The following is a 25,805-nucleotide window of genomic DNA, read 5'->3' on the forward strand; positions in this document are numbered from 1 at the left end:
GAGTAGTCAAGTCGCTTTCTTTCGTTCTTCCTCAGAAGATTGTTTTTTAGGGAGTAAACAAAAAATAAATAAATGAAAAAAAACTAAGAGAAAAAAAAGGGGAAAGATCTCCAAGAAAAAAGGCAGAACCAAAATGGTAGCTGCCCCTTTGATCGTAGTGACTTGCATTTGCATTTGGCTTTTTCCTCGTGTCTGAGATGAGTACGAGACCCAATTCTCCACTTGGTGTGTCGCCGTGGTGTGTTTGCGTGTCGTGTGGCACAGGTCGCTCGGCACTCGGCTCTTTCTGTCTAAGGCCCATCTGTCTAATGTGTGTGGCTGTGGCGTTGCTCCGTGATAGATTGAGCTGCCTGTCCGCAGCAGGCAAACTAGCGCTGTGGCACACGGAGAGCAGGCGTGTTGCAGCAGCTGTCTTGATTCAGCAAGAAGAGACACTTCATTAAATCCAATCAGGAGGGCTGAGGCAATGAGAGAGGAGGAGGAGGAGGGAGGGGGGGGAGGGGGAGAGGGGTGGTGTGAGGTGAAAAGAAGGAAGCAAGTAGAGTGGACTGATATTCAACTGCACGTCATTCATCTAAACAGAGTTTTTGGTTCTCGGATTTGGGACGTCGCACGGTGTGATTGTACTATTGTAAGGCGTTCATGTTCACGCTAGTCCCGTGGGAACAATCCAAGTGAAGCAAAAAATCTCAAAAGCAAAATAACTAGTTGAGAGGTATTTTTTTGAAAAAGATCCCTTTTCATGATATAACCGAAAACGTGTCTCCGTGTCACAGTGTCCATGAATCTTTTTTTTTTCTTTCTCTTTCTTTCTGTAATCAGTATCACCACTTCCAACAAGAAATGTGATGATCGCGAGTTACCCGAAGAGCAGCTTGCGCGCTGAGCTCAGAAATGACAGAACCCTAGCCATGAGAACGCTGACAGATGGAGAGCTTGGATGCTGTCAGGAACAATTAGAGCACATTTCATCTCGCTGTCGATATTGACCGTGGGCAGTCGTAACCTTTCACGGCCGCCGGGTATTGAGAGAGCGAGCGTCGGCCATGGGTGTTGATGGAATCGCCGGGGCTTTGCTCGGGACGCCGCCTGGCAGGGATGACCGCACAGACACACTCACACACTGTCCCCTTTGTGCCTCGGGAGAGGGCTGAGTGGGATCGGAGAGACGGGGTCCGTCGAGGAGAGAGAGGGGGTCCGTCGTAATTATCACAAAGCCTGGCCTGGTTACTGAGAAGAAGTGACCGAGTGGCAATCAGGAGAATCCCGACCCGTCCTCCTGTCCTCCTCCTCCTCCTCGGTCTTGGGCTGCAGGAGGGAGGGAAGGGAGGGGAGGAGGAGGGGAGGTCAGAGCTGGAGCGGTCCGCCCCGGGTCCCCAAGCGGAGAATGAATGGCCTCATTGAGAGGCTTGTTATGGGGCCGGCGTGAGGAGCTTTAGCCCTTGACATTAATTTGTTGGGCGAGGCGGCTGGGGTTGGCGTGGGGCTCCGGAGGTTTTCAGCAGCGGTTAATAAGAGCACAGCAGGGAGACGGGAGCGCCCCGGCGTCCCTGACCCCAGAGTGTTGCTCCGCTGTGCCCTTGTCTGCTTGATTAACGCAGTGGCTAAATGATGCCATACGTACCGCACACGTGCACACGCGCACACACACACACATGCAGACACACGTATACACACACACATGCAGCTTCCTTCATCCCTCCACAACCGCCCAGTCTGGACCCCCGATCGATTGGCCAATCGCAGCTGTTTCTCAGCGGCTCACGCAGACTGTGAGTGTTTTTGGGGTCGTGACCCCGACATTGATCCACCTCTCCAGGTCCCGTCTGGTCCGGTGATGAATTCTGTCTCGTGAATTCAGCCTCCCCTTCCTCTAAGGGTACAACACCCCCCCCCCCTCCCCCCAACCCTCCAAAGCAGGGTTTAATATCTAACATAGGCATCCTAATAAACACTCACGTTCTCAAGCCCGCTCTCTCTCTCACTCTCTCTCTCATTCTCTCTTTCTCTCTCTCATTCTCTCTTTCTCTCTCTCTCTCTCTCTCTCTCTCTCTCTCTCCTTCTCTCTTTCTCTCTCTCTCTCTCTCTCTCTGTCTCTCTCTCTCTCACTCACTCACTCACTCTCTCTCTCTCTCTCCTTCTCTCTTTCTCTCTCTCATTCTCTCTTTCTCTCTCTCTCTCTCTCTCTCTCCTTCTCTCTTTCTCTCTCTCCTTCTCTCTTTCTCTCTCTCTCTCTCTCTCTCTCTCTCCTTCTCTCTTTCTCTCTCTCTCTCTCTCTCTCTCTCTCTGTATTTTCTCTTTCTCTCCTTTTCCTCTCTCTGCTTTTGCATCAGTCGGGGTCCATTTTGTGTCCACAACAGTATTGGGTTTGTGATGCAAGCTAAAAGCAACATTGACTAAAGTGAGTCAGTAGCAGGTAGCTGGTAGCAGATAGCAAACTATAAAATCGTAGCCTTAAAGTATTTTCCATAGGTCCTCTGTGGCTCAGTTTGGTAGAGCATGGTTCTAACAGCGCTTAGGTTGTGGGTTTGGTTCCCGCTGGGATCGAACATGCTGAAAAATATATGCACTCACTGTAATGTCAGTCGGTTTGGATAAAAGCGTCAGCTAAATGGCGTATACATACATATGTATGTATTTGACCCAGGGCTGCCCCATAAAAGTGAGAAAAGGATGGATAAGACAGTACTGCTTGTGAAATGTGTGTCAACGTGATATATATTTCACTTTTTTCAAGTCTTGTGTTTCAGTGTTCATTGTTGCTTCCTTGCGGGCACCCCTCCCAGACAAGTTCGTGCAAAGTTCACAAGGGGTCACCAAGGTAATCAGAGACAGAAGCTGGGATCACGTTTCACCTAGCATGTGGTACAGAGCCAGGGGGGGGTAGGGGTGGGGGTCTACTCTCCTAATACCTCCTGGGTACTATAATTTCAAGTCAAATCGCTCATTACCACGACGCGACGACAATGTATGACCTACCAGTAGTGCCCCTCAACAATCCCCATAGTGACATAATAATACATTAGACTTATATAGCGGTTTTCTAGACACTCAAAGACGCTTTACTAACTGAAAAGATCGAGTAGTAATAACAAAAAGAAACAAAAAATAAAGAAAGTATAGGCGCCTAATTAGGGTGGTGCTGGGGACACATGGGAAGGGGAGGGGGAAAGGGTTAACTGGCGAAGAAGAGGTGGGTTTTGAGGGCCTGTTTGTTGGGAGGGTGTTGGCCTGTCTGATGTGGTTGGGCAGGGCGTTCCAGAGGGACGGGGCTGCGGCTTAAAAGGCCCCATCACCCCACAATCCCCATAGTGACACAGACAGTGTTCCACAACCCTCTTTTGAGCCTGGAGGATTTTATGGAACTTAAGTTCCAACTTAAGTTGAGAAGAACTGGGGGTATTGCTTAAGTTCCAACTTAAGTTGAGAAGAACCGGGGGTATTGCTGTCTTTCCGACATGAGATTGCTTCTTCTAACTGCGTTCAGAAAGCCCCAGAGAGGCCTCGGGGGGTAATAGTTACTAGTGACAGATTTTAAGGATTTGTATCCTTTCCTTCATCTGCTCTGATATAACAATGCCGTATACACTCACTAAACACTTTATTAGGAACACCTGTGTGTACACCTTCTCATTCATTCAGGTGGTGTAGTGGTGGGGGGAATGTTTTCTTGGCACACTTTGGGCATGTTAATACCAATCAATCATCACTTGAATGCCACAGCCTATTTGAGTATTGTTGCTGACCTTCTACTGGCTACGTGACAATGAGTTCAGTGTTCTTCGGTGGCCTTCCCAGTCACCGGATCTGAATCCAACAGAACACCTCTTCGGGATATGGTAGAACGGGAGATTCACAGCTTTTTAAAAATCAGGTGCAACAATTGCATGATGCAATCGTGTCATCATGGACCAGAATCTCAAAGGAATGTTTCCAACATCTTGTGGAGTCAATGCCACGAAGAATTGAGGCTGTTTTGAGAGCAAAGGGAGGCCCCTACCCAGTATTAGTATAGTAGTGTTCCTAATAAAGTGTTCAGTGCGTGTAGGTGAAAGCAACATGATGAGTGACTGCCAGGATATGACTTCTTTTCACCTGTCCTGTCTAGTGTGACTGTGAGGGAAAGACTACGAGGAGATTTAAAGAACCGTAGATGATGTGGAGAGGGCCAGGAGTCTTTCCTAACCTTACCAGAAAACACACACACTAGTTATTGCTTTGCTGGTCAGGTCACTTGGTCAAGAAGTCCTCCTGGTCGTTGCCATGACAGTTGCTGTGTAGGTCGGGTGGAATGACAGCGACTACAGAAAGCACTACAGCTAGCCTTCAGTGTCCTCCTTCCTCCCTCCCTCCCTCCCTTTCTCATCCTCCCTCTTTCCTTCCTTCCTCTCTCCCTCCCTTTCTCATCCTCCCTCTTTCCTTCCTTCCTCCCTCCCTCCCTTACTCATCCTCCCTCCCTCTATCCTCTCTCCTTCCTCCCTCCCTCTCCTCCCTCCCTCCCTCCCTCCCTTTCTCATTTCTATTCTCTCCCATAATGTTTTCCTCCCGCCACCCTTCCCCCTGATCCGGTAGCGCTGTGTTGCCAATATCTCTCGATGGTGTGAGCGGTGAGCTCCTCCTTTGATCCGGGCTCCACCTTTGATTCGCCGGGCCTCTCGAAGTGGTTTTGGGGGAAGACAAACACAAGACACCTTCCTTCCTACACTTCCTCGAGGAGCTCCACAGGACCTCTGCATTGACAGGACAGGACTCGTTCCTTCTCCCTTGGGGGGTTGGCAGTTTACCGTCACTCTTTTACCAGCTTTCTTTTTTTAGAAAATATACTTCGCTGCTAATTGCCAACCGTGATAAAATGATATATACAGGTGCTGTGTGGTGTTGAGGGCCGCTCCTGTGAAGTGCGTGCGGGGGGGGTACTTATTTCACTGATTCAACGATTGACAGGCTGTGTCTCCATAGAAATCTGAAATAGCTCTGACAGCCCCCAACATGTAGACTTCAACGCAAAAACCGGCTATGGTTCCCCTCACGTTTTCCTTCTGTTTTCTTGTCATCTCTGCGAAATTTAGCTTGCCTCTCCCCTGTCTTGTTTTTTTTCTTTTTTTTCTGTCAGGCAATCAAGTCCCTCTTTCATCCGAGCACACCTGTCACATTTTGCAGGCTGCCTAACCCCATGTTGAGGGCACAAAAAAACATTGTGCGGAGGGCCCCGTCTCAATTAAAAATGCATCAGTCGCCCTGCCCAATTACTGAGACAGATCAACATGGGAAATCTGAATGGGAAATGAAATAAAGGCACTCTGTCACGTCTAACACGGATACCGCAATAATATTGTGAAAAACTGACGGAACGCCGCATGCTCTTCTCTGAGAGACCTGTCATCCTCTCATCGAGTGTTGGGAGAGTTCCAGCCACATACTGTACCTGTGTGTGTGTGTGTGTGTGTGTGTGTGTGTGTGTGTGTGTGTGTCTCTCTGTGAGTGTGAGTGTCTCTGTGAGTGTGAGTATCTGTGTCTCTGTCTCTGTCTCTGTGTCTGTCTCTGTGTCTGTGTCTCTGTGTGTGTGTCTCTGTGTGTGTGTCTCTGTGTCTGTGTCTGTCTCTGAGTCTGTCTCTGAGTCTGTCTCTGAGTCTGTCTGTGTGTCTGTCTGTGTGAGAGAGAGAGAGAGAGAGAGCCTGGGAAACCGTCGGTGTAAAGCAGCTTGAGTTACCCCGTTAGCCCTAGCTGTCAGCCCAGGGGGGGCCGGGGCCGGTCACCGGGACTGTCTGCTGCCCCTGTGGGCGCTTTTACACACACCGCTCCACTCCACCACAATAGGATCCAGTTTCCCAGGGCCCCCACCTAGGCTGATACAGGCCGCAGATAACTTTGTCTCCCTGCTTGTATCTTTTATCTCACATCTGGGAGCCTTGCCTGGGAGCAGTGCTCTGACAACACTGCCTCCATTGTCCCCGGCCCTTGTCATGACACGGCTCCGGTTTCGGGCGGAGCGGGCGGTCCGCGGAAACACCGGGGGCTCCCCGCCGACCGAGATGAGAACCATCTACCCGCCGGGGGCCGCCGACGGCGACATGACATGATTGCAGAAAGGAACGGGGACTGGGACGGGGACGGGGATGGGGATGGGGACGGGGAGGGGGCGGAAGCTGTGTACCGGTGTACCGGTGTGTCGGTGTACCTCATGGGCCACTGCAGCATCGCCACAGAATGGGCAGAGGTGTCAGGTTAGGGGCGGAGAGCAGCACAAGGCCTGATGATAGGAAGTGTTGTCTGCTGTGTCGACCTTTGGTGCGCTGCGCCGCGTAGGACCGGTGTAATCTCTCTCTGGATTCGCCAGCGGAGCTTTGTCTGCGCGCCTCCCGAGGGGGCCACCACTCCCACATGGACGGCTCAAACCTGGACGCTTTGCTTGTGTCACGTTTTAAATACGTTGAGAAATTCATGATAGTTCTACGTTCTGGGAAGGCTTTATGGGGGTTTTAGTACGCTAATAAGTACTTTGATTATATTATATTGATTATGTTACTTACTTTATTATGTATTTAAACTCTGCTTCTTCAGGCCGTCAAAATAGGGCCGGTTATTTGCAAATAGGTTGTCTTCTTCACACCAGATGTCTATGACACTGTTTATATTACTATAGCAAAACACCTACAAATCCATCTTATTAACATTTATCACATATAGCATAGATATCAATGGCAATTTATCACACGGCAATAGTCCCAGTTGAGGGGGTGGGGGGGAATCTCAGCCTGCATGGCAAATTGACAAATGACACGGACACATTCCTACTTAGAGGAAATATATATTTAATCAATACCCTCGAGGAGTCGACTGAGATTGAACCGTAAATCATTGTAAAGCACGCAAGGAGCCGGGGTTGTTCGGCTACCTGTTTGATTTCTGTGGGTAGGTGAGTAAAAAGGGGTTTGTGAGCCTCAAACACAACATTGTGAGGTTCCGACCGCTTTTCAAACAACAACAACAACAACAACAACCCTGATGTATGGCTGTGTGTCCCACAACAAACACAACAACAAATACCTTCCTCTCTTCTGACTGTTCAGTGATCTCCTTTTTTCTTGAAATATGTTGCGTGGGTGCGTGGGTTTGCGTACGTATGTGTAAGAGAGATGTAAAAGTAAGATACACTTTACGTATGACCTACATGTAAATGAGAGGACTACATAAGTAGAAAACCATAGAGGTTGGGAGTTTTTTCCTCGCTCTGAACCGTTCTGCGCTGGAGGATAGTCCTTCTACCCTAACGAGAAGTTAAAGAACTTGTGAATAATGATGTGGCAGCACTGCAACATTAAACCCGAAGAGACGGCCTGTTTGTTGAGCCAGGGACTAGCGGCTAAGCTCTGGGGCTGTTAGCGTCACCCAATCCTTCACCACTGAACTGCGCTAGCCCGCTAACTCCATTACCCTGCACTTTGCTAATGGTGTTAAAAAAGACAAAGAGGGGCAGGCTAAGGAGAGGGTGGGGGCATGATACACTTAACTCCGGAGTGCATGGCATCACGATCATTTTCATTTAGCTTTGTGTTCCTTCAAAACCCCCCCACCCCACCCCCACCCTACCTCACCCCACCCAACCGCCCTTATTTCCCTCTTGCCTGTGTGATGCAAAGAGGCCGCAGGAACCTGATAGGGAGCGATAGAAAAACAGAGGTGGTTTGTTTCTCATTCTCTCGTTTGCTGAGATTTTTTAATGAGCTGGTGTGTGTGTGTGCGTGTGTGTGTGTGTCTCTGTGTGTGTCTGTGTGTGTCTCGTTCGCACTTGCGCTGATTGTGAGCCCCTCTCCCCTCTAGTTTATTCTTCTTCCTTTTGTTTTGCGTCTTCCTTTTTGTTTTTTTTCATGTTTTCTCCTAAGCCAGGTGCGCTCCACCCCATGATGCGTAAGCCTGCGTGGTGCCTCTGTGTGACGGTGAGACGGTGGCCTCCTGCAGATCTCACAAGCCCCCTAGAGGGCACCTCACGTGGAGGGCATATTTACCTCCCTCTGTAACAATCCACTTTACTGTGGTAAACCTCCCTGAAATAACCCACTTTGTCAAACAGGGAAGTGCAGCAGGTGTACGTGGGTGATTTAGTGGAGGTTAATTGTGTCTTGTTTACTTTTTTGGGAGAATGTTTTCAGAACACGAGGCATGTTTTGAGAAATTAAAAGAACATTTCTTACAAAATATTAAATTAAAAATAATAATAATAATAATAATAAATCGTCTGTCAGTCCAAATTGTGATGGGCCCAAAGGAAGAACCAAAATGAGTGGGTTAAAACTCCTAACTGCAATCAAAACTAATTCTATAGATCGCATCGCTGTGGCCCCTCTGAGGTAAATTTGACTTGTAAATCCTTTTTCAGGAATATTCATTAACATTGACAAATTATATTAGCGCATGTTTATGACAATCAAAACATCACTGACACGTATTCAGTTGTACGCTAACTTAGGCCTAGCCAATACTGAGTGATGTAGAAAATCATGCCCCCCTTTTTTCACGAGCTCAAATCCTCATAAATCATAACAACACTCAATGCAGCCTAGTCAGTCCGTGGGACTCGCACCAACAGCTGCGATACTTAATCTTTCTTAAAGCTTTTGACAGGTACCTGATGTCTGTCCTAAACCGATAACTCAATGTTACTTGGCATTATCCTATGGCTTATTTTATCTGTACATCTGTATTTCAAAAGTATAGAAGTGCCGCCTGCCAAAGTTTGTGGTTTCGGCTTTGCTTGTTTTTCTTGCTTCAAAAGGAGTCTGGTCTACTGTATACAGTGTGTACACGTCACGTGTTGTGTTTGCTCACATTTTTACTGAACAAGAACTCTGATATCAGTCAAGTAATCTTTCATGGCAAATACCTCGCATCATACTCGCTTTCATACCGCATTTTTTTGTATTCTTATTCATAATTGTGAAATTATTATTTGTATTGTTCAATATTCCTCGCCGGTTGATCTACACGTGTTAGTTGATTGGCTGCAGGAGGACAGTACCCTTGAGCTCCATAACGCCTGACGTCGGTGGAGTTGAAATCATGATCCCTAACACAGACATATCATGTGACTCAACATGCTTGTAAAACATCCTGATGCTCTATCCCTGTTGTCATCTCAAACAGATAACAGATTCCTGGGGATCCATAAAAACCAGAAACCACAAACATATGAGCTGGTGCTCTTCTTTAGCAGAGCAAGTACGCTAGTAAAAAACAAATGTAAGGGAAAGTCTGGCCCTTAAGTTTCTAGCCTAGGCCTTAACTGCTGTGCCTATAAACATACATGGCCTTTACAAGCTGCATGCTACAGTAGATGTCCCTGCTAAGCAGAGTGAGACTCATTGGACATGGAATGCAGGGAGGGACGGGGAGGTTTTTTCCCCTACTAGGGCCACACAAAACAAAACCAGTGGACAGGACTGAGTGGCTATGGTGAATTAGAGGGAGTGTAATTTATCACGGCTCTGCCAATATCCATCGGGCCTAATCTGCTCCCCATCTGCAGGTGATGTGCACAGTGTTTGGGAGAGCGTTTACTTTCTCTTCCAATTATTCCCAAGCGGAGAGAGGGTATTGATGAAACTGAAGAAAGTATAGGCAAGAGAAAGACTATAGGGGGGCCCCACTGGTCCTGAAAGGCATGGATTGCATTTGCCATTTAAATGCTACTTAGACCTAAATCACCTGTGTTTGGCCTGAGGTGATGCCGGAAGAGTGTGTGTGCGTGCGTGTGTGTGTGTGTGTGTGCGTGTGCGTGTGCGTGTGTGTGTGTGTGTGTGTGCGCGTGCGTGTGCGTGTGTGTGTGTGTGCGCGTGTGTGCGTGTGCGCGTGTGCGTGTGTGTGTGTGTGCGCGCGTGTGGCCGTGTGTGTGTGTGTGTGTGTGTGTGTGTGTGCGTGTGTGCGCGTGCGCGTACCTGTGTGTGTGTGTGTGTCGGCTGCCTCCCTCCCTCCCAAGGTGTGTGTGTGTGTGTGTGTGTGTGTGTGTGCTCAAGCATTCCCAATTAGTCTTCAACCACCACCCCCCCCCCCCCCCCCCACCCTACCCTCTCAGCTCCCTCTTGCAGACCACTCCGGGGTGTTCGATTGCACAAAGTGTCACAGATGTCCTCCAGTTTGTTGTGTTTGTTGTTGTTGCGACTGCTGCCTCCGCTGGTGCAGAAGGAGGAGGAGGAAGGAGGGAGTGCGGAGGGGTTGGGAAATAGTTCCCCATCAGATGAAGTGTAATTATTCCTCCCTTGTCCTAAGGAGTGTGAAAAAAGAAAAAAGGAGTCTGATTTCCCACCAGATGCCAGCAGGTGGGCATAAGGGAGAGCGTCCTCGCCATCTCATTTAGCGGCTAAGACATAATGCGTGTTCACAATTATCACTGCGGTTTAGGCGGGAACTTTCTTGTCAAGCGCAAGGGGACGAGAAAACATTGTGAGTGAGGAGGATGAGCCCTTTCAACACCCCCCCCCCTCTCCCCCTCCCCCTCCCCCAGTGGCAATGTCTCTAAATGTTTCAGTTGATCAAGAAAAGGAAATGAGACTGGCTTCATTTCATACTAGGAACTCATGCCCGTAATGTAGGTTGAAAGGATGACGTCATGTGTGTTGTCACATGCCATAACAACGTATAACAAGGCCCTGTGATTTTGTTCGGGTCCGCTAAACCAGGAAAACCCGTGGGCCCTAGTTATATAGCTCACAGCTGGGTCCGGTGGCACTGCTTATAACCGCCATTGTCATCCTCTCCTAGCAACTGTTGCTATGCGGTCGTGAGTTTATTACTACTGTATTCCTCTAGGTTAACCGCCGCATGTTGTCATGAAATGTGGTGTGTTTTCTTGTTATGACAATTATGCTAAAGAGGGAAATGCGGGGATGGATATTGTAATAAATACAGTGAAGATTGTACATGCAGTGGGCTCCAAATTGTACAAGCTTGTCATCGCAATCGGTCTACTGTTTTTCTTTCTCAGCGAGCATTACTGAGTCAGCTTTATGTCTCAGTGTTGGATGTTACCAACACAATCATCTCATTACCATACAGTAAACTGCGGTTTAAATCAGAATAGCCTCGGCGTGCCACTCAACCCGACGTTCATTTGAACCGACGCCTCCCTACCTTCGTGGTTTTTCAAAGTCCGTCATAGTGGGTTCATTTACGTGATTGTTGCTGTTATTCTCACATCTTTTATATACAGGATATCCACCCCGCACTACTCTTGTTTTGTTTTTTTCGTTCTGCGGTGTCATGATGTGTCACCGAGTGAGTGGGCGCTTTTTAAAAAACCGACAGAGACATGGAAATGCAATTACGAGAAGAAGCTGAGAGGCCCTGAGAATAGCGCGCTTTCTCTCCTCTCCCACCCCCTTACGCAGTGTGGGTAAACAAGGACACAGTGTTGACGGGAGGTGGGGGGAGTGGGGGGTGGGCACGGGAGATTACACTGTCTCATGGTTAATTCAAGGCCGCTGAAGGTACAGCAGATAATTATAACCCCCACACACATTGCCGTCCCCTCCGCCACAGACAAATATACACACGCACACACACACAATCACTTGTATATACACACTCACACACACACACACACAATCACTCTTGTATACATACAAGAGTGCCTGTCTATTAGATTGCTAACAACAAAGAGGATGAGAAAGAGAGAGGTAGAGGTAGAGAGATGGTAGAAGAGGTACTTAAAATGAGGACTTCAATCTCTTCCATCTCTCCGTCGTCGTGCACACCCCGTCCCCTAGGGGCGCCCCTTTCTAAAAACGTCCTCCTGTTTGTTTGTTTGGTTTTGCTGTGGCGCTGCGTCTCGGTGTTGGCCGAACATCAACTGGAGGTTAAGTTTGTGTAAACGCCTCGATAGGAAAATTGCTCATGCAGAATTGAAATAACAAGAGAAATTACAGAGATGTAGGGAGAAGGGGGAGAGGGGGGAGGGGGGTGGGGGGGCACGGACGGAAACCGGAGGGCTGTCTGTGCGTCTGTCTGACACAAAGCACAATAAACACGTTCCACATGGGGAGAGGTGGGCGCTCCAGATGAGGCCGGAGGACTAACACGTGGAAATGGCTTCCAGACAACAGCCGACCAGCACACAAAGGGCCATTCTCACCCTCCACCACCTCTCCACCCTATCCACCCTCTACACCCCTGCCCCCCTCCCCAACTAAACCCACTCAAATGATTGAGTTGCATTGTGCGAAAAACTTGTTTGAGAGTACTTTGTTTGAGAAACAAAAAGTTAGAAGAAGTCCACGATTGGGGCGGGGGCGCTGAGTAAACCGTAACGACACGCAGGCGAGAAAAAATGGGTCTTGACGTGTTTGAAAGGGGTTGTCAAGTTATTAAATCCATTTGTTTGTATTAAGTCAACTTGCCCAGGTCATCGGTTAATTGCAGAGTAAATTCCCCCCTGTTTGCCTTGGCTGTGTGTCAACAACGAGGGGGCGGCCGGGGTTAAAAAAGTCACATCTCCGCGGCTAGGACGCTGGCAAACTGACAGACGTCGTATCCTGATGTTTGCCAAAATCCACAAGATGTAAACAAACTCTGTCTGGTTTCTGTTGACAATGGAATTCCTGAACGGAACGTCGTCAGCCCCGAAAGATAGCCCCGTCAGTTCATTAGTTAGCGTTAGCATCAGGGCTCAGGATACAGAATGGCACGGGAATGGAGGGGGGGGGGCATGATGTGTGGCTATACGGAAGGCGCTCTAGGCCAGGAACAGAAGACTAATGTTCTCTCCTCTGTGCCCCCCGGACACCCCCCCCCGTTCCCTGGACCTGACTCCCCTGATTTATTCCGCCTGGCTGGTGGTTTATCTTGTAACGTGTGTTTCACAGACAAACAAGCAGCTGGAGTTCTCTGTTTCAGGGTACAGCAGGTGGCAGAGAGAGTTCATGTTGTTGTTTTTTTCTCCCACTGGGGTAAGAGGGTGAACTGGCCCCCAAGGAGAGAAGGAGAAGGAAATCCTATTGGAGGAAAAAAAAAAAAGACCCTCCCATTCTCCACTCCCTCCCACCTCATTGGTCCGAGGAGTCAGAGGAGTTCTTGCACTGTATCGTCGGTCATATTCTCATGTTATCTATCACACAAGTGATGCGTCATGTAGCCTAAGTGATGCTGTATCGTTTAAGGGATGGTTCACACAACCTTGTCCCTCCATCCCACTTCACCGTCACCCCCCCCCCCCTCCCCTCCCCTCCCCTCCCCTCTGTGGAGTTCACAGATTTGAAGATTGTCGCGATGTTTTTCGTACTTCTAAAATTGATACAAACGTAACAACCTTTTTGTGTGCTGCGCGTTTTTTTCGTTTTGACATCGTTGCTCGAAAGAAGCAGACAGTGCTGCAGACAAACATTTACCCCGTTAAGTCATAAAGAGGGGAGAGGTAAACCACATTGCCAGACCTAGGCCGGCCTGACAAGACACTAAATCAGAAGAGTGGTCTTTGGGGGGAAAAAAACGGAAAAAACCACGCAGGAAGCCCAGGTCCTGTTTCAGAGTTTGCGCGCCCACTAAATCACCCAATTATAAACACTTTATAACGCACTTCTAAACATTTTGGGCCTGATTAATTAAGGTCCCGTGGGGATTTGTTGGTGGTCAGACGGCCTGCCGAAAAAAACGTTATGGGAGTCTTTCCAAAGACCAGGAATCCCTCTCTCTCTCTCCCGCCCCTCGTTTTTTTTTTTTAGGTCTGAAAGCTAAATCGATCAATCACCACCACCACAACCACCATGTGTTTCTGGTCTGGGGGAAACAGGGCGTTCAGAGAGGGGTTGGGGGGGCTTATTCATGGTGTCTGGAAGGAAAGGGGGTTGGCCAGACGCGCGCTGGCCTGTCTCAGAGTTATGATAACCAACCCATCAGGGCAGAACCTGCCTCACCCACCTGACACGTACTTACAGTGGTCGGGATGATATTTCATTCGCCTGGCCTGTCATGTACGGAATTGGGGGGGAGGGGGGTGGACCCCCGTTTGGGTTGGACCCCACCAATCATGAACATGTACGTGACACCGAGGCAGAAGGGGGGTGGGGCCAAGATCAGCGAGTGATTGATTACGAAGACCTTGGATAGCTTGCATACATTAGCACGCCTGCTCACAGACACAGACGTGGTGGCACACAGACACGCAGGCACACACACACACACACACACACACACACATCTCTGAATACCGTTATTGATATTAGGATCTGTCATATCTCCCCCTCCCTCCCTCCCATCTGACTAGCGAACAAGGTCGTTTCCCCAACGACATGTCACGGAACTCAATCAAAGGGGAGCGCAGAGCATCGTTCCACCGTTCCACCGCCTCAACCGGCCCTTAATGACGATCACCGGGGAGAGGGGAGAGACGAGAGAGACGAGAGAGGGAGAAAGCATAGTTATTGATTTATCGAGACATAATGCACAATTTGAATCCGAACGGTGAGACGGTCGGACGACGGCCCTCCTAGAGAGAATATGCAGAGACGACAGACTGTATCCATTTAAGGGCCACTAAAACGTGTTTTATGGGAGGAGGATTACATCTACAGACCACAGGTTAGTACAGCAGGCCACTGGGACATTATTATATTTTCAGTGTAGTTATCAAAACACCGCCTCCCTCCACCCTCCATTGGCTGAGAGCTGGGAGTAATACAGAAGTGCAACCGGTGCACTTTTTTTTAACATAAAAGAACGAAGCGGCTAAAATGGATGACTTTACTAGTAGACCGACGCCTCCTAGGCCTCCGACGAGACAGACAGACAGACGGCTCTGTCGCTCCGTAATAGAGGATAGGCCGTGTCCGAACCGGATCGCTCTCTCTCCTCTCTCTCTCTCCCCTCTCTCTCTCTCTCCCCCTCCCTCTCTCTCTCTCTCTCTCCCCTCTCTCTCTCTCTCCCCCTCCCTCTCTCTCTCTCCCCTCTCTCTCTCTCTCCCCCTCCCTCTCTCTCTCTCTCTCTCTCTCTCTCTCTCTCTTTCTTTGTGTTCACGTGATGGTGATTCTTTTTAATTTCATTTATTACCAGGGTGTGATGGACAGAAAAGAAAGTAGCAGGCAGGGAAGGGAGGGAGGGAGGGAGCAGGGGGGCACACACAGAGAAGGAGAGAGGGGGGTGGGGGGGGGGGGGGTGATCTCTGGTCTGCTGCGATAAGGTGTTGGGGTGGAGGGGGCAGAGGAGGGGGGGGGGCTGGGGGTTCTTGAGAAGATCCTTGTGTGGCAGCTGGATCTGGCCCCCCTGACACTAATTCCACCCCCCACCCTCCCCCCCCCCCAGATCAGCTGTCATCTGATGCCAGGCCTGCCTGCAAAAGCCCACCCCGCACCCTGCACTCTGTAACCCCGTACCCCCCTTACCCCCCCCCCTACCCCCTGGCCCCCCCTACCCCCTTTGCTTTTCACGCTACCCACCCCGGTAACTGGCGCCTTCCATAAAACACTGCTCAATGTTTGTGTGATGGTTTATCTCAACAAGACGCAAAATGGCCTCCTCCACCAGTGCCTTGTGGGGGATTATTGGCCTCTTTGAGGATCTGGCTCATGGCGCGCCTGATAAGGAGGGTTAAGGGCTTCTGGACTGCCGAGGGAAGGAGTGACACACGGCGGGAAAAGGAATTAATTTGGGCTTTTTGATTTCGGGGTCAGTGTGTCAAACCTGTTTATATGGACTTCAAAGCCTGCGACAATAGTCTCTTTCCACAGCGACTGTGTCTTACAGCAGAACATCTGTTCCACTTAAGGGAGGGAAAATCTAGAAGGTTCCAATCAGCGGCCTCTCCTCAACTGAGCTTGGCCTGGACTACACGTATATGGATATTGTTCGAAAAGCAAATTTTTTTGTACAATTGGGCCTCTCAACCATACGAACCATTTCTCTAAACGGATAAAACAGTGAAGAAATAAAAAAAGTATCTGATTGAGTGGATCAGTGTGGTTATGTTAAACGGAGCTGGTGTTGATGCAATGACGTCAAGCGTCAAGCCGTTCACACATGTGCATCGAAGCAAAACGGTTGTCAACAGCAACAATGGCTCAACTTCATCGTCGGCCCACACAAAATAATACGTTTTTGCTTTCTTCTTGGTCGCCATAACTGTTTTGTACTTTTCTTTTCTGACTGTTTCAAAGAGTTTGGTCTGTTTACGTTTTGAGTCATTGCCGCCGTTTGATTACAATTGACTGCGCCTGCCCATAACGTTCTTCTAATCTACGGTATTTGACAGATCGTGTTCAGTTTTGGCTTTTTGTATGGACAGAGATATTTTTGTGGTGTGGACAGAGTTTTTTTTTTAAACAAGGATGAAAATATCAGCTTTAAAAAATATCCATATGCAGGTCATATAATTAGAATATCATCAAAAAGTTGATTTATTTCAGTAATTCCATTCAAAAAGTGAAACTTGTATAATGTATACATTCATTCCACACAGACTGGTATATTTCAAGTGTTTATTGCTTTTAATTTTGATGATTATTACTGACTAACTAATGAAAACCCCAAATTCAGTATCTCAGAAAATTTGAATATTACTATATTACTACTATACCACTTTTTGAATGGAATTACTGACATAAATCAACTTTTTGATGATATTCTAATTATATGACCAGCACCTGTACGTGTAGTCCAGGCCTAAAAGTCTGTGTCCGTTCAGCCTTGCCCATCCCCATCATTTGCGACACACTCAGTCTTCATTGTCGAGTGTGTCCAAAACCGTAGCATGTGAAAACCATCAAGGGGTCTAATTAGATCCGTGGTTTAGATTAGATTAGATTCAAACTAATTAGATCCTTGGTTTATCTGCTAGGTATAGGAGCGAGGAGGTGTCAACAGGGGCAGTAATGAACCGTTTAAGATCCCTCCTTGACGACCCTGTGGTATCTCAGTTTAATTACATTAACATTTTTGGCATTTAGCAGACACCTTTATTCAAAGCGACTTACGACAAACACATTTGTCTAAGTAAGCGAATCATCTGTCCATCAGAGATCTTAAGAAAAAGAAATCTATGCTAGTGCCAGGGGCCATTGGCAGACACAATGCTAAAAGAAGGAAGAATTATTATTATAGCTTTTAATATTATTATTATTATTTAATTACATGCAAGAGGGGGTGGGAGAGATACAACTGGTTGCGCTGGGGAGGTGAACACGACTTGTCACTTATGCTGAGGCCGAGGCTGCAAAACGGCTTGGGGAAAAAAAACGCACCAACCCCCACGCAATGTGTCCTAATATTCAGAACAGGATCCGGACCCACCGCCGCAGATGAAGCCCAATCATCACTGGGGCCATGGTTTGAACCCTTGCATTCAGGCCTGGCCTCATGTGAGAAGTTAATAACCATGGCAGGGGGCTCCAGTAGACTCGCAGTGGGGAAAAACTCTCTCTGGGATTGCGTCGTAGGGGCCAGATCTGTGCCACCGTGCAGGTGCTCAATTTGTATCGAAATTGCCCCGACTGGCGAACTCATTTCACTGGGAGCTGGGCGAGAGCCAAGGCCCTAGTGAAGGCGCTTTAATGAAGCCGCTCTCACTCCTGTGAACTCCTGAACTCGTATCTTCTCCCCCGCCTGTTCTGCCTGCTCTCTCGTTTGCTGTAACAAGCTCGTCGGGCTAACACAGTCCTAACACAGTCCTCCAGTGCCGGCGTGGCAGCAGGTCCCAGGTGCGAACCCTGCACAGTAGAATTGTTCATCTTGCAGAGGGAACAGTTTTCTTGTTTGAGTGGTGCAATCTTGACAATGGATGGTGCAATACGGCTGTATTTGTCTTGTTTTCTAAGAAGAAGACTTTGGGCGTCCCATTTCTTCGGGGGCTTTTTGAAAGGAGGGTGATTTGAGGCAAGCTCAAAAGTGCCGTCATTTGGTGCAGTAAAAGAGCGCGGTGCAGGTTGGCACTAAAGTGGGGGGGGGCGGCTGTGGCTCAGGAGGGAGAGCCGGCATCTAATGATCGCAAGGTCAGTGGTTTGGCGGTTTGATCCCCGGCTGGCCACGTGTCGAGGTGTCCTTGGGCAAGACAACTGAACCCCAAATTGCTCCCGATGAGCGGGCCGGCGCCTTGCATGATGGTAGCTTTCCGCCATGGGTGTGTGAATGAGTGTGTGAACGGGTGAATGAGAGGCCGTTGTAAAGCGCTTTGGAATAAGGCGCTATATAAGTGCAGTGTCCATTTACCATAAAGTGTGGAAAAACCCTGAAATCTCCCCCCCCAAAAAAACCTGAAATGTGAAAGTCTCACCGCTCTGGTGTAGTAAGTTTACATGCGTGTGTCTGTCTGTCTGGCCCTGCAGGTTTCTTCACGGGGAGTATACGGTGGAGGTGGCCATCAACGACTACCTTGACATCTACTGCCCCCATTACGAGGATCCCCTTCCCCAGGAGCGCATGGAGCGCTACATCCTCTTCATGGTCAACTATGACGGCTACACCACCTGCGACCACCGGATGAAGGGCTTCAAGCGCTGGGAGTGTAATCGACCCCAGAGCCCCAACGGCCCCCTCAAGTTCTCTGAGAAGTTCCAGCTCTTCACGCCGTTCTCGCTGGGGTTCGAGTTCCGGCCGGGCCACGAGTACTACTACATCTGTGAGTAGGCTTACCCACCGTATATACACACACACACACACTCACACACGCACTCACACTCACTCAAGCATACAGAAACACTCACACACATGCGCGCACACACGCACACACACACTAACATGCACTAACACACAAGCATATGGAAACACACACACACTCACACACACTCGCTAACACACGCACACACACACACACACACACACTAACATGCACTAACACACAAGCATATGCAAACACACACACACTCACACACACTCGCTAACACACGCACACACACACACACACACACACACACACACACACACACACACAAGCATACGCAAACACACACACACACACACATGCGCGCGCACACACACTAAAGCGGGGTACACACATAAGGATTTTCTGGCCGATTTTGGCCCGATTTTCCCCCTTCCGACCAAACACAGAAACGCCCGATTATCAGATGGATCTTAACATTTTAAATCCTGTGGTGTGAGGTGTGTTAAGAGTCAATCTCTCCCGACAACCTGCTCGGAAAATGGGCGTGGCCGGCAATCGTAAATGTCAAATGTGTTCAATACTTACGACCAGAAATCCTAGGGTTGCCAGATTTGTCATTCCCATCTGGCAACCCTGTTTGCCAATCAAGAAGCGAGCTGACTTCTTCTTTTCGTTATTCGGCACTTTATTTGCCCTGTCGCACATGGTTGTCTCGTACAGGTCAGTCAGGGTACTACGTTAGATAATAATAATAATAATAACTTTATTTGTATAGCGCTTTTCCTGCAAACGTTGCGGCTCAAAGTGCTTTAATCATTATATAATCTTAATTAAATTATTTTGTAATTTAAAGGCAATATTAAAAGGATGGGTTCACGCGAGATTTCTGGCTTGGGGAACGAGACTCTAGAGAGTCTGGAGTCTGTCGTGACGAAAATCTTTATGTCTGTGGGGTGCTGAAATGGGAAAATCGGCGCACACCACACACAATACGATCAAGGCTGTTCAATCCAAGATTTTGTATCTTCATGTGTGGGGTCTGTCTCAGATAAGATTTCGGTTAAGATTTCCTTATGTGTGTACCCCGCTTAACACACGCACACACACACACACTAACACGCACACACACACACACAAGCATACGCAAACACACACACATGCGCGCACAAACACATGCACGCGCGCACACACCCACACCCACACCGACATCCACACACACACACTTCTAGTGACTATTCACTTAACATCCCAGGTTGAATCCCAACTTAAGACAACATGTTTGCTTGACTCAATTTTGCGCCCTGTGTAAGTAATGGAACAGTGAAGTCTTTTAGCTCTGTACCACAAAAGTTTGGATTTTCCAAAACAACAAACAATGACTCTAAGGTAAAAGTAGAGAAGATCAGCGTTTATTTTATGGTATTTGTGTACATGTTGATTTCACTATTTAGGTAGGGAGACTGTGTATAAAATGTGTTATATGTGAATAGTAAAAACAACATATATAATACACCAACAGAGGTACCCTTAAATAAAAGCTTACAACCTATACTTTAATCTCAATAGTAATTGTTTGATTTCAAATCCAAACTTTGGGAGTACGGAGCCGTAAGAAGAAAAAAATGCTGAAATCTGTGAAAATGTTCATTATAGCCTACTTAACTTAACTGAAGGCACTGTATATTAATGGAAGATTTTAAGAGAAGGAGATCTGGGGGGGGTATTCTATCAACGTCGCTAAAGGCAAATCCAGGCTTATTTTGATAAGTCTCGCCTGACTTTTGCGTTGATATGATTGGCTTGTTGATGAGTCACGTGTCTTAGGAACAGGGATATAATTGGCTGTGGCTGCATTCCTATCAGAGCCACCAATTCTACCGAGGTCATTAGAAATAACCTTTTGCCAATAAATTAAATCACAGTGAGACCCCATATTGAGACATCCCTTTGATTAACCCCCCACCCTGGTTATGTCGCCAGTGAGGAAGAGAAGACCGGGGAGCAGAAATGAATTTGGAGCCCATTTCCATTTTTGGCATTTAGCAGACGCCTTTGTCCAAAGCGACATCCAACGAATACATTTGACTAAATAAGTGAATCATCTATCCACCAGTCTTAGTAGGAAAAAGTAATCTATGCTCAGGCCAGGGGCCATTGGCGGTCGTCATGCTATTATTATTATTATTATTATTATTATTATTATGATTATTATTATTATTATGACAGGGGAAACAGTACAGGGGGTAGTCGATGTCTTAGGAGGGACAGTTAAGGTGTAGCCTGAGGAGATGGGTCAGCCCCCGACCAAAAAGATGCCACTGCAACTCACCGAGAGAATACTCGCTGCCGTCAAACCGACGTTCTCAGGTTGATTGATATCAGGAAATAGTGCGGTGGTATTGTCTCTAGCTGTTCTGTAGCTGTGGGGTGTAAAAAGCCCCAATAGCGGTGGAGATTTAATTAATAGTGTTTGGCTTGTGGTTGTTGTGGTTTTCATTTGGCGCGGCGTCTGACTCCGTCCCCCTGCCAGGCCTGCCATCCCGGAGGCTGCTCCCGGCCTGTGCAGAAGACAAGTGTTCACTTCTCTGCATTGTGATTCACATGTTCTGCTACCGCAACAGCGAATCAGTAGGAGTTTTTTTGCATCAAACACAAAGCTGGCAGTTGTAGTGTCAGTCTGTCCACAGCTTCAACCAGTTAGTCTTTTTTCTTTGAACGTCCATCTATTACATCGTACGTACATGGACTCAATGTTTTTGGGGTTTAAGAGACCCCCTTGATAGGTTGATATGACGATATTTCCTGCTTGATCAATGGACGTGTTAACAATGCTGGTTCTTCGTGAAGGGCCAAGACCCAACAGGGATCAATATATTCATAGCATATGTACATTTTGGGACCCAAATAAGTTGCGGACAGGTGCGTGACAATATTATGTAACATTTTACGACTTTCGCTCCATGACAGGTAACTTTGTATAGACAGTAGCGATCCACACGCCAGCGTCTTTAGAACAAGAATATAACCACAACAAGTGTAAACCCTATAAGTACTCTTGTAGCTTCAATTGATCCTGATGACATTTTAAAGGTCGCTGCAAGTTAATTAATAACATTATAATTAAACGGTTACCATGTTACACTTAAGTGAGCATTAGATAAAACAGCAGATTGTGAAATCAGGCATTAAAGCGTAACCGTACACACGTACTGTTACCAATCCCAACTATCAGCAGTGGATCAAATCTTTTATCTTTGTATCTCTTGTCTTCCGTTAGTTAGTTGGGTTATCTGTGGGGGTTTTGTCTGAACTGCCATCCTCCTTTTATTGTTTGGACCCCGGCGCATCATCCCATCACTCCCCCCCCCCCCTTGATAAAAATGTCACTTTGTCAAATGGCAAGCAAGCTATTAGTCGGAACGCTTGGCTTCACAGGGTGAGATCGGTACAAAACCAGTTACCGTTGCCCTCATGCGGAACGCTTCAAATTATGCTGATTGGTCAAATCATCTTTAGCAGAGGGAACACTGATGGGGGTAATTGTGTCCTTCTGGCTCCGGCCGTGGCCATTACCATTTTTTGGACGCGAGGCGCTAAAAGCCATTAGCCGCGCCGGGTTCAGCTCGTACCAGGGGTGGTACCGCTTCTAGACAGACCCAACCACCACCTCCCTCTCCTTCCGGACCTCTCCCTCCCCCCCCCCACGCCCACCTCGCCTTCAAGGTCGCAGTGCACGCCTGCACGACGGCGGCGTTCTCGACTTCTGAGGTTGTCGGCGGGTTTTTTCTACTCTCTACTCTCTACCCTCTACCTCTCGGCCTCCGCTCACTCCATCCCCGGTGTGTCCATGCGCATGACGGGAGTGGGTCTGCCAGGGTGCATCTGTCCCTGTTTTGCTAATGGCCCTGTGAAAGGTGTCCTTTGGCCTGATAAAAAGGGTCCCCGCTGGGCCTAGGCAGGCAAAAGGCTCAGGGCAGCCTGCCGGATGCTTTAATGAGGCAATTTCAGCTCTCTTTTTTTTTTTTCCTTCCTTTTTGCCCCCCCCCCCCCCTTCCCTCTCTCTCTCTCTCTCTCTCTCTCTCTCTCTCTCTCTCTTTCTCTCTGTCTGTCTCTATTTCTATCTTTCTCCCAGGTTTTTCAAAAGAGAGAGAGACCCTTGGAGTGATTTTGTGAAGTGAGAGTGGTGAATTTCCAGGGTTCCAGTTAAAGCAACCGGGGCTTTTCATCATCTTAGAATTAATAATGGTCATTAATTGGATTGATGCAAGCCTGTGTGTGATTTTTGTTGCTAGGAAACCACTTTATTTTTTTAAGCATACAGGAACAAAGGTGACACAGCACCAATAAAGAAATTCGGTGGCACCCCCCCCCCAGCCTTAGAATGACAGGAGAGATTCCCTGGGATCCTTCATCACAAGCCAGATCTCCTCGTTTGGGACGTATAGGGAGACGGGCTGATCATGTTAAGTGTGGGCTCTAAGTGGAGGTTCACTGCCATCTGTTGTTTCCTACGCCCAACATGAGAAATCACATTTTTCAAAGTAAATGTTATCATCTGCATTTGTAATTGTGCAATGTCTATACACATGTTTTGTATCAATATTTTTGGTGCCCAATTCCCACCACCGCCCCCCCCCCCCGCCCTCCCCATATCATTTTTTATTTAATTTATTTGTACAAATAGAGACATGTTATCTTTCCTAAGGAGGAGTCTGTGAAGTGTGAAGCGTACACTGTAACCTGGTCAGATCCATTCCGTCGGAGAGCAGGGCCTAGTTGTGACAGTATTTAGACAGCACCCCTCGGCGAAGGGTTCAGGGCTGGTCGACCACATACAGGGCCGTCCTGTACCCCTACAAAGCACCCCTCGCAAATCAATCACTCACTCCACCCTGTATGGATGCATACTCCCCAACATATGGTATATATTCCACTGCTTATTATCCTCCGGGTGATGGAGAGGTATTTAGGCGGAGGAGGGGGAAAAAAGAGTGATTGGGGGGGTGGGGGAGTACGGGAGTACGACAAAATGCCTAACCAATGGGGCGTCCCTGAACTTATTATACTCCGCGGGATGTTGTCACTCTTGGAAAGAAGGAGGGAATGGGGGGGGGGGGGGGAGAGACAGAGGACTGGCAACAAAAAGGAAAAAAGGGGAGTTCAAAGTTAGCATTCAGTGTCGCGGCAATCCTTGTCCTGAGCGGTTTTTAAGGCACTCTCCGCCCTGTAGCGCCTGGGCAGGCCTCCGCATTGTGTGGCCCTTTTGTCCCCGACAGCAGTCGAGGCTGGGAAGCAGTTCGCCCTGCCATTCAGCCCTCCTCTTCTCTCCTCTTCTCTCCTCTTCTCCTCCTTTTCTCTCCTTTTCTCTCCCCTCCCTCCCCTAAGAAAATTGTTTGGCTACTACCAATATTGTAGCTGTCATGGCCCCCGGGGTGTAAGAGGGCAAAGGGGGATGCTTGAGGAGTCGGGGGTGAGGGAGGGAGTTACTGGGGGGGAAAAGGGGGCTTAGCTTGGTTATCTGGTGAACAAAGAAGCATGTCAATCAACCCCCATTGTGACCCCCCCCGACCCCCACCCCTCATCCCCCCCAGCCCCCCAGCTACCAGTCTTGGTTGAAGGATGGGTAGGGGTGGGATTGCCAGTGTCCTATCTGCTCAGACAGTGTCACCAGAGGCACAGAGGTTACCCCATACCCATACGAGTGCACATGCACTGACACACACACACACACACACACACACACACACACTCATGCATGTGCAAAAGATACTGACCACTGATCATTGATCCCGACTGCTCTGGTCACTGCCGCCAGGCTCCACCCTGTATCCCAAACACACACACACACACACACACACACACACACACACACATACACAAGGTACATACACACACACACACATACATACATACACACATACATACACAAGGTAAACGCATACATACACAAGGTACACACATACATACACAAGGTACATACACACACACACACACACATACACAAGGTACACACACACACAAGTTACACACATACACAAGGTACACACATACATACACACATACACAAGGTACACACACACACACATACATACACAAGGCACATACACACACACACATACACAAGGTACACACACACACACAAGTTACACACATACACAAGGTACACACATACATACACACACATACACAAGGTACACACATACACGAAGTACACACACACACACACATACATACACAAGGTACACACACACATACACAAGGCACACACACACATACACAAGGCACACACATACACAAGGTAAACACATACATACACAAGATACACACACACACACAAGGTACACACACACACACACACACTGACTGCTCTGCTGCTGCCTGTAGTAACCCCCTCGTCACACCCCCACACTCCCAATCCATGTGCACTCAAGCGCAAACCCGCAAATCTATACACACACTGATATGCAAATCAGAATGAACACTCCACACTCTACTACCCCTCCCCTCGTCTACGCTGCATTCAAAAAAATAAGTCTCAAGTCGGAATTTTAACGATATTTTAATTGCAGAGGAAACAACTTGAGAACGATTTGTCAGAGTGAACATCATTTTCTACGAAATCCTCTGTGCTATATATGATATGCAGTATTATGCACCGTGTAAGTGGGTTTGTGGCTGTGTTAGTTTTGTGTGCTGCTCACTCTTGACTTCGTGTCATTCTGTCTCGACATATGCCGCTATGTACCACACTGACTCTTACCTCACTCTGAAAAAATGTCCCCCCCACCAAAAATGATTTTAAATCAGCTTGTTGTTTTTGCCTTACTGGGGCCATATGGTGTGTGAGTGTGCTTAGCCTCTTGGCCGTGTGTGAGCGGTGGAGTTCTGTTCTTTGCACTTCCCCAGTCTCCCAGTCACAGTTCACAGCCTGCATGATTAGCAACACTATCATTCAGATGGAGCACCTGGCCGATGCAGCCTGCCTTCCAACTCTGGTGGCGGGTGGCAAAAGGACAAGTCTGCAAGAAGGCACATCATACATACATACCACCCTTAGCGGTTGACATCCAGGACAGGCTTGGGTGGTAGCCTCAGGAATTGGACTGGACGGACTAAAATGGCTGTGTGATTTCGCTTGGGGGGGTGTCACGCATGCTAGAGCTATGCCCCTGCCCCTCAGTCTGGCAGAAGAAGACTGAAAGGGGGGAATAAAGGCCCTGATGGATCA

The 25,805-nt window shown here is 48.2% G+C and overlaps 1 protein-coding gene across 1 annotated transcript in view; it reads left to right on the forward strand.

Annotated features, from left to right (window-relative positions):
• efna2b (ephrin-A2b) overlaps positions 1-25,805 on the forward strand; it is a gene marked incomplete at both ends in the record, with an annotated part of 110,124 nt that overhangs the window by 80,919 nt on the left and 3,400 nt on the right. Inside the window, one exon of the mRNA XM_080538500.1 lies at positions 18,300-18,592. Within this exon, the coding sequence (XP_080394626.1) occupies positions 18,300-18,592 (293 nt within the window). The remainder of the gene's footprint in view (positions 1-18,299; positions 18,593-25,805) is intronic.

This window comes from Nansenia antarctica (assembly GCF_963989245.1).
Source record: "Nansenia antarctica genome assembly, chromosome: 1".
NCBI classification, from domain to species: domain Eukaryota; kingdom Metazoa; phylum Chordata; class Actinopteri; order Argentiniformes; family Microstomatidae; genus Nansenia; species Nansenia antarctica.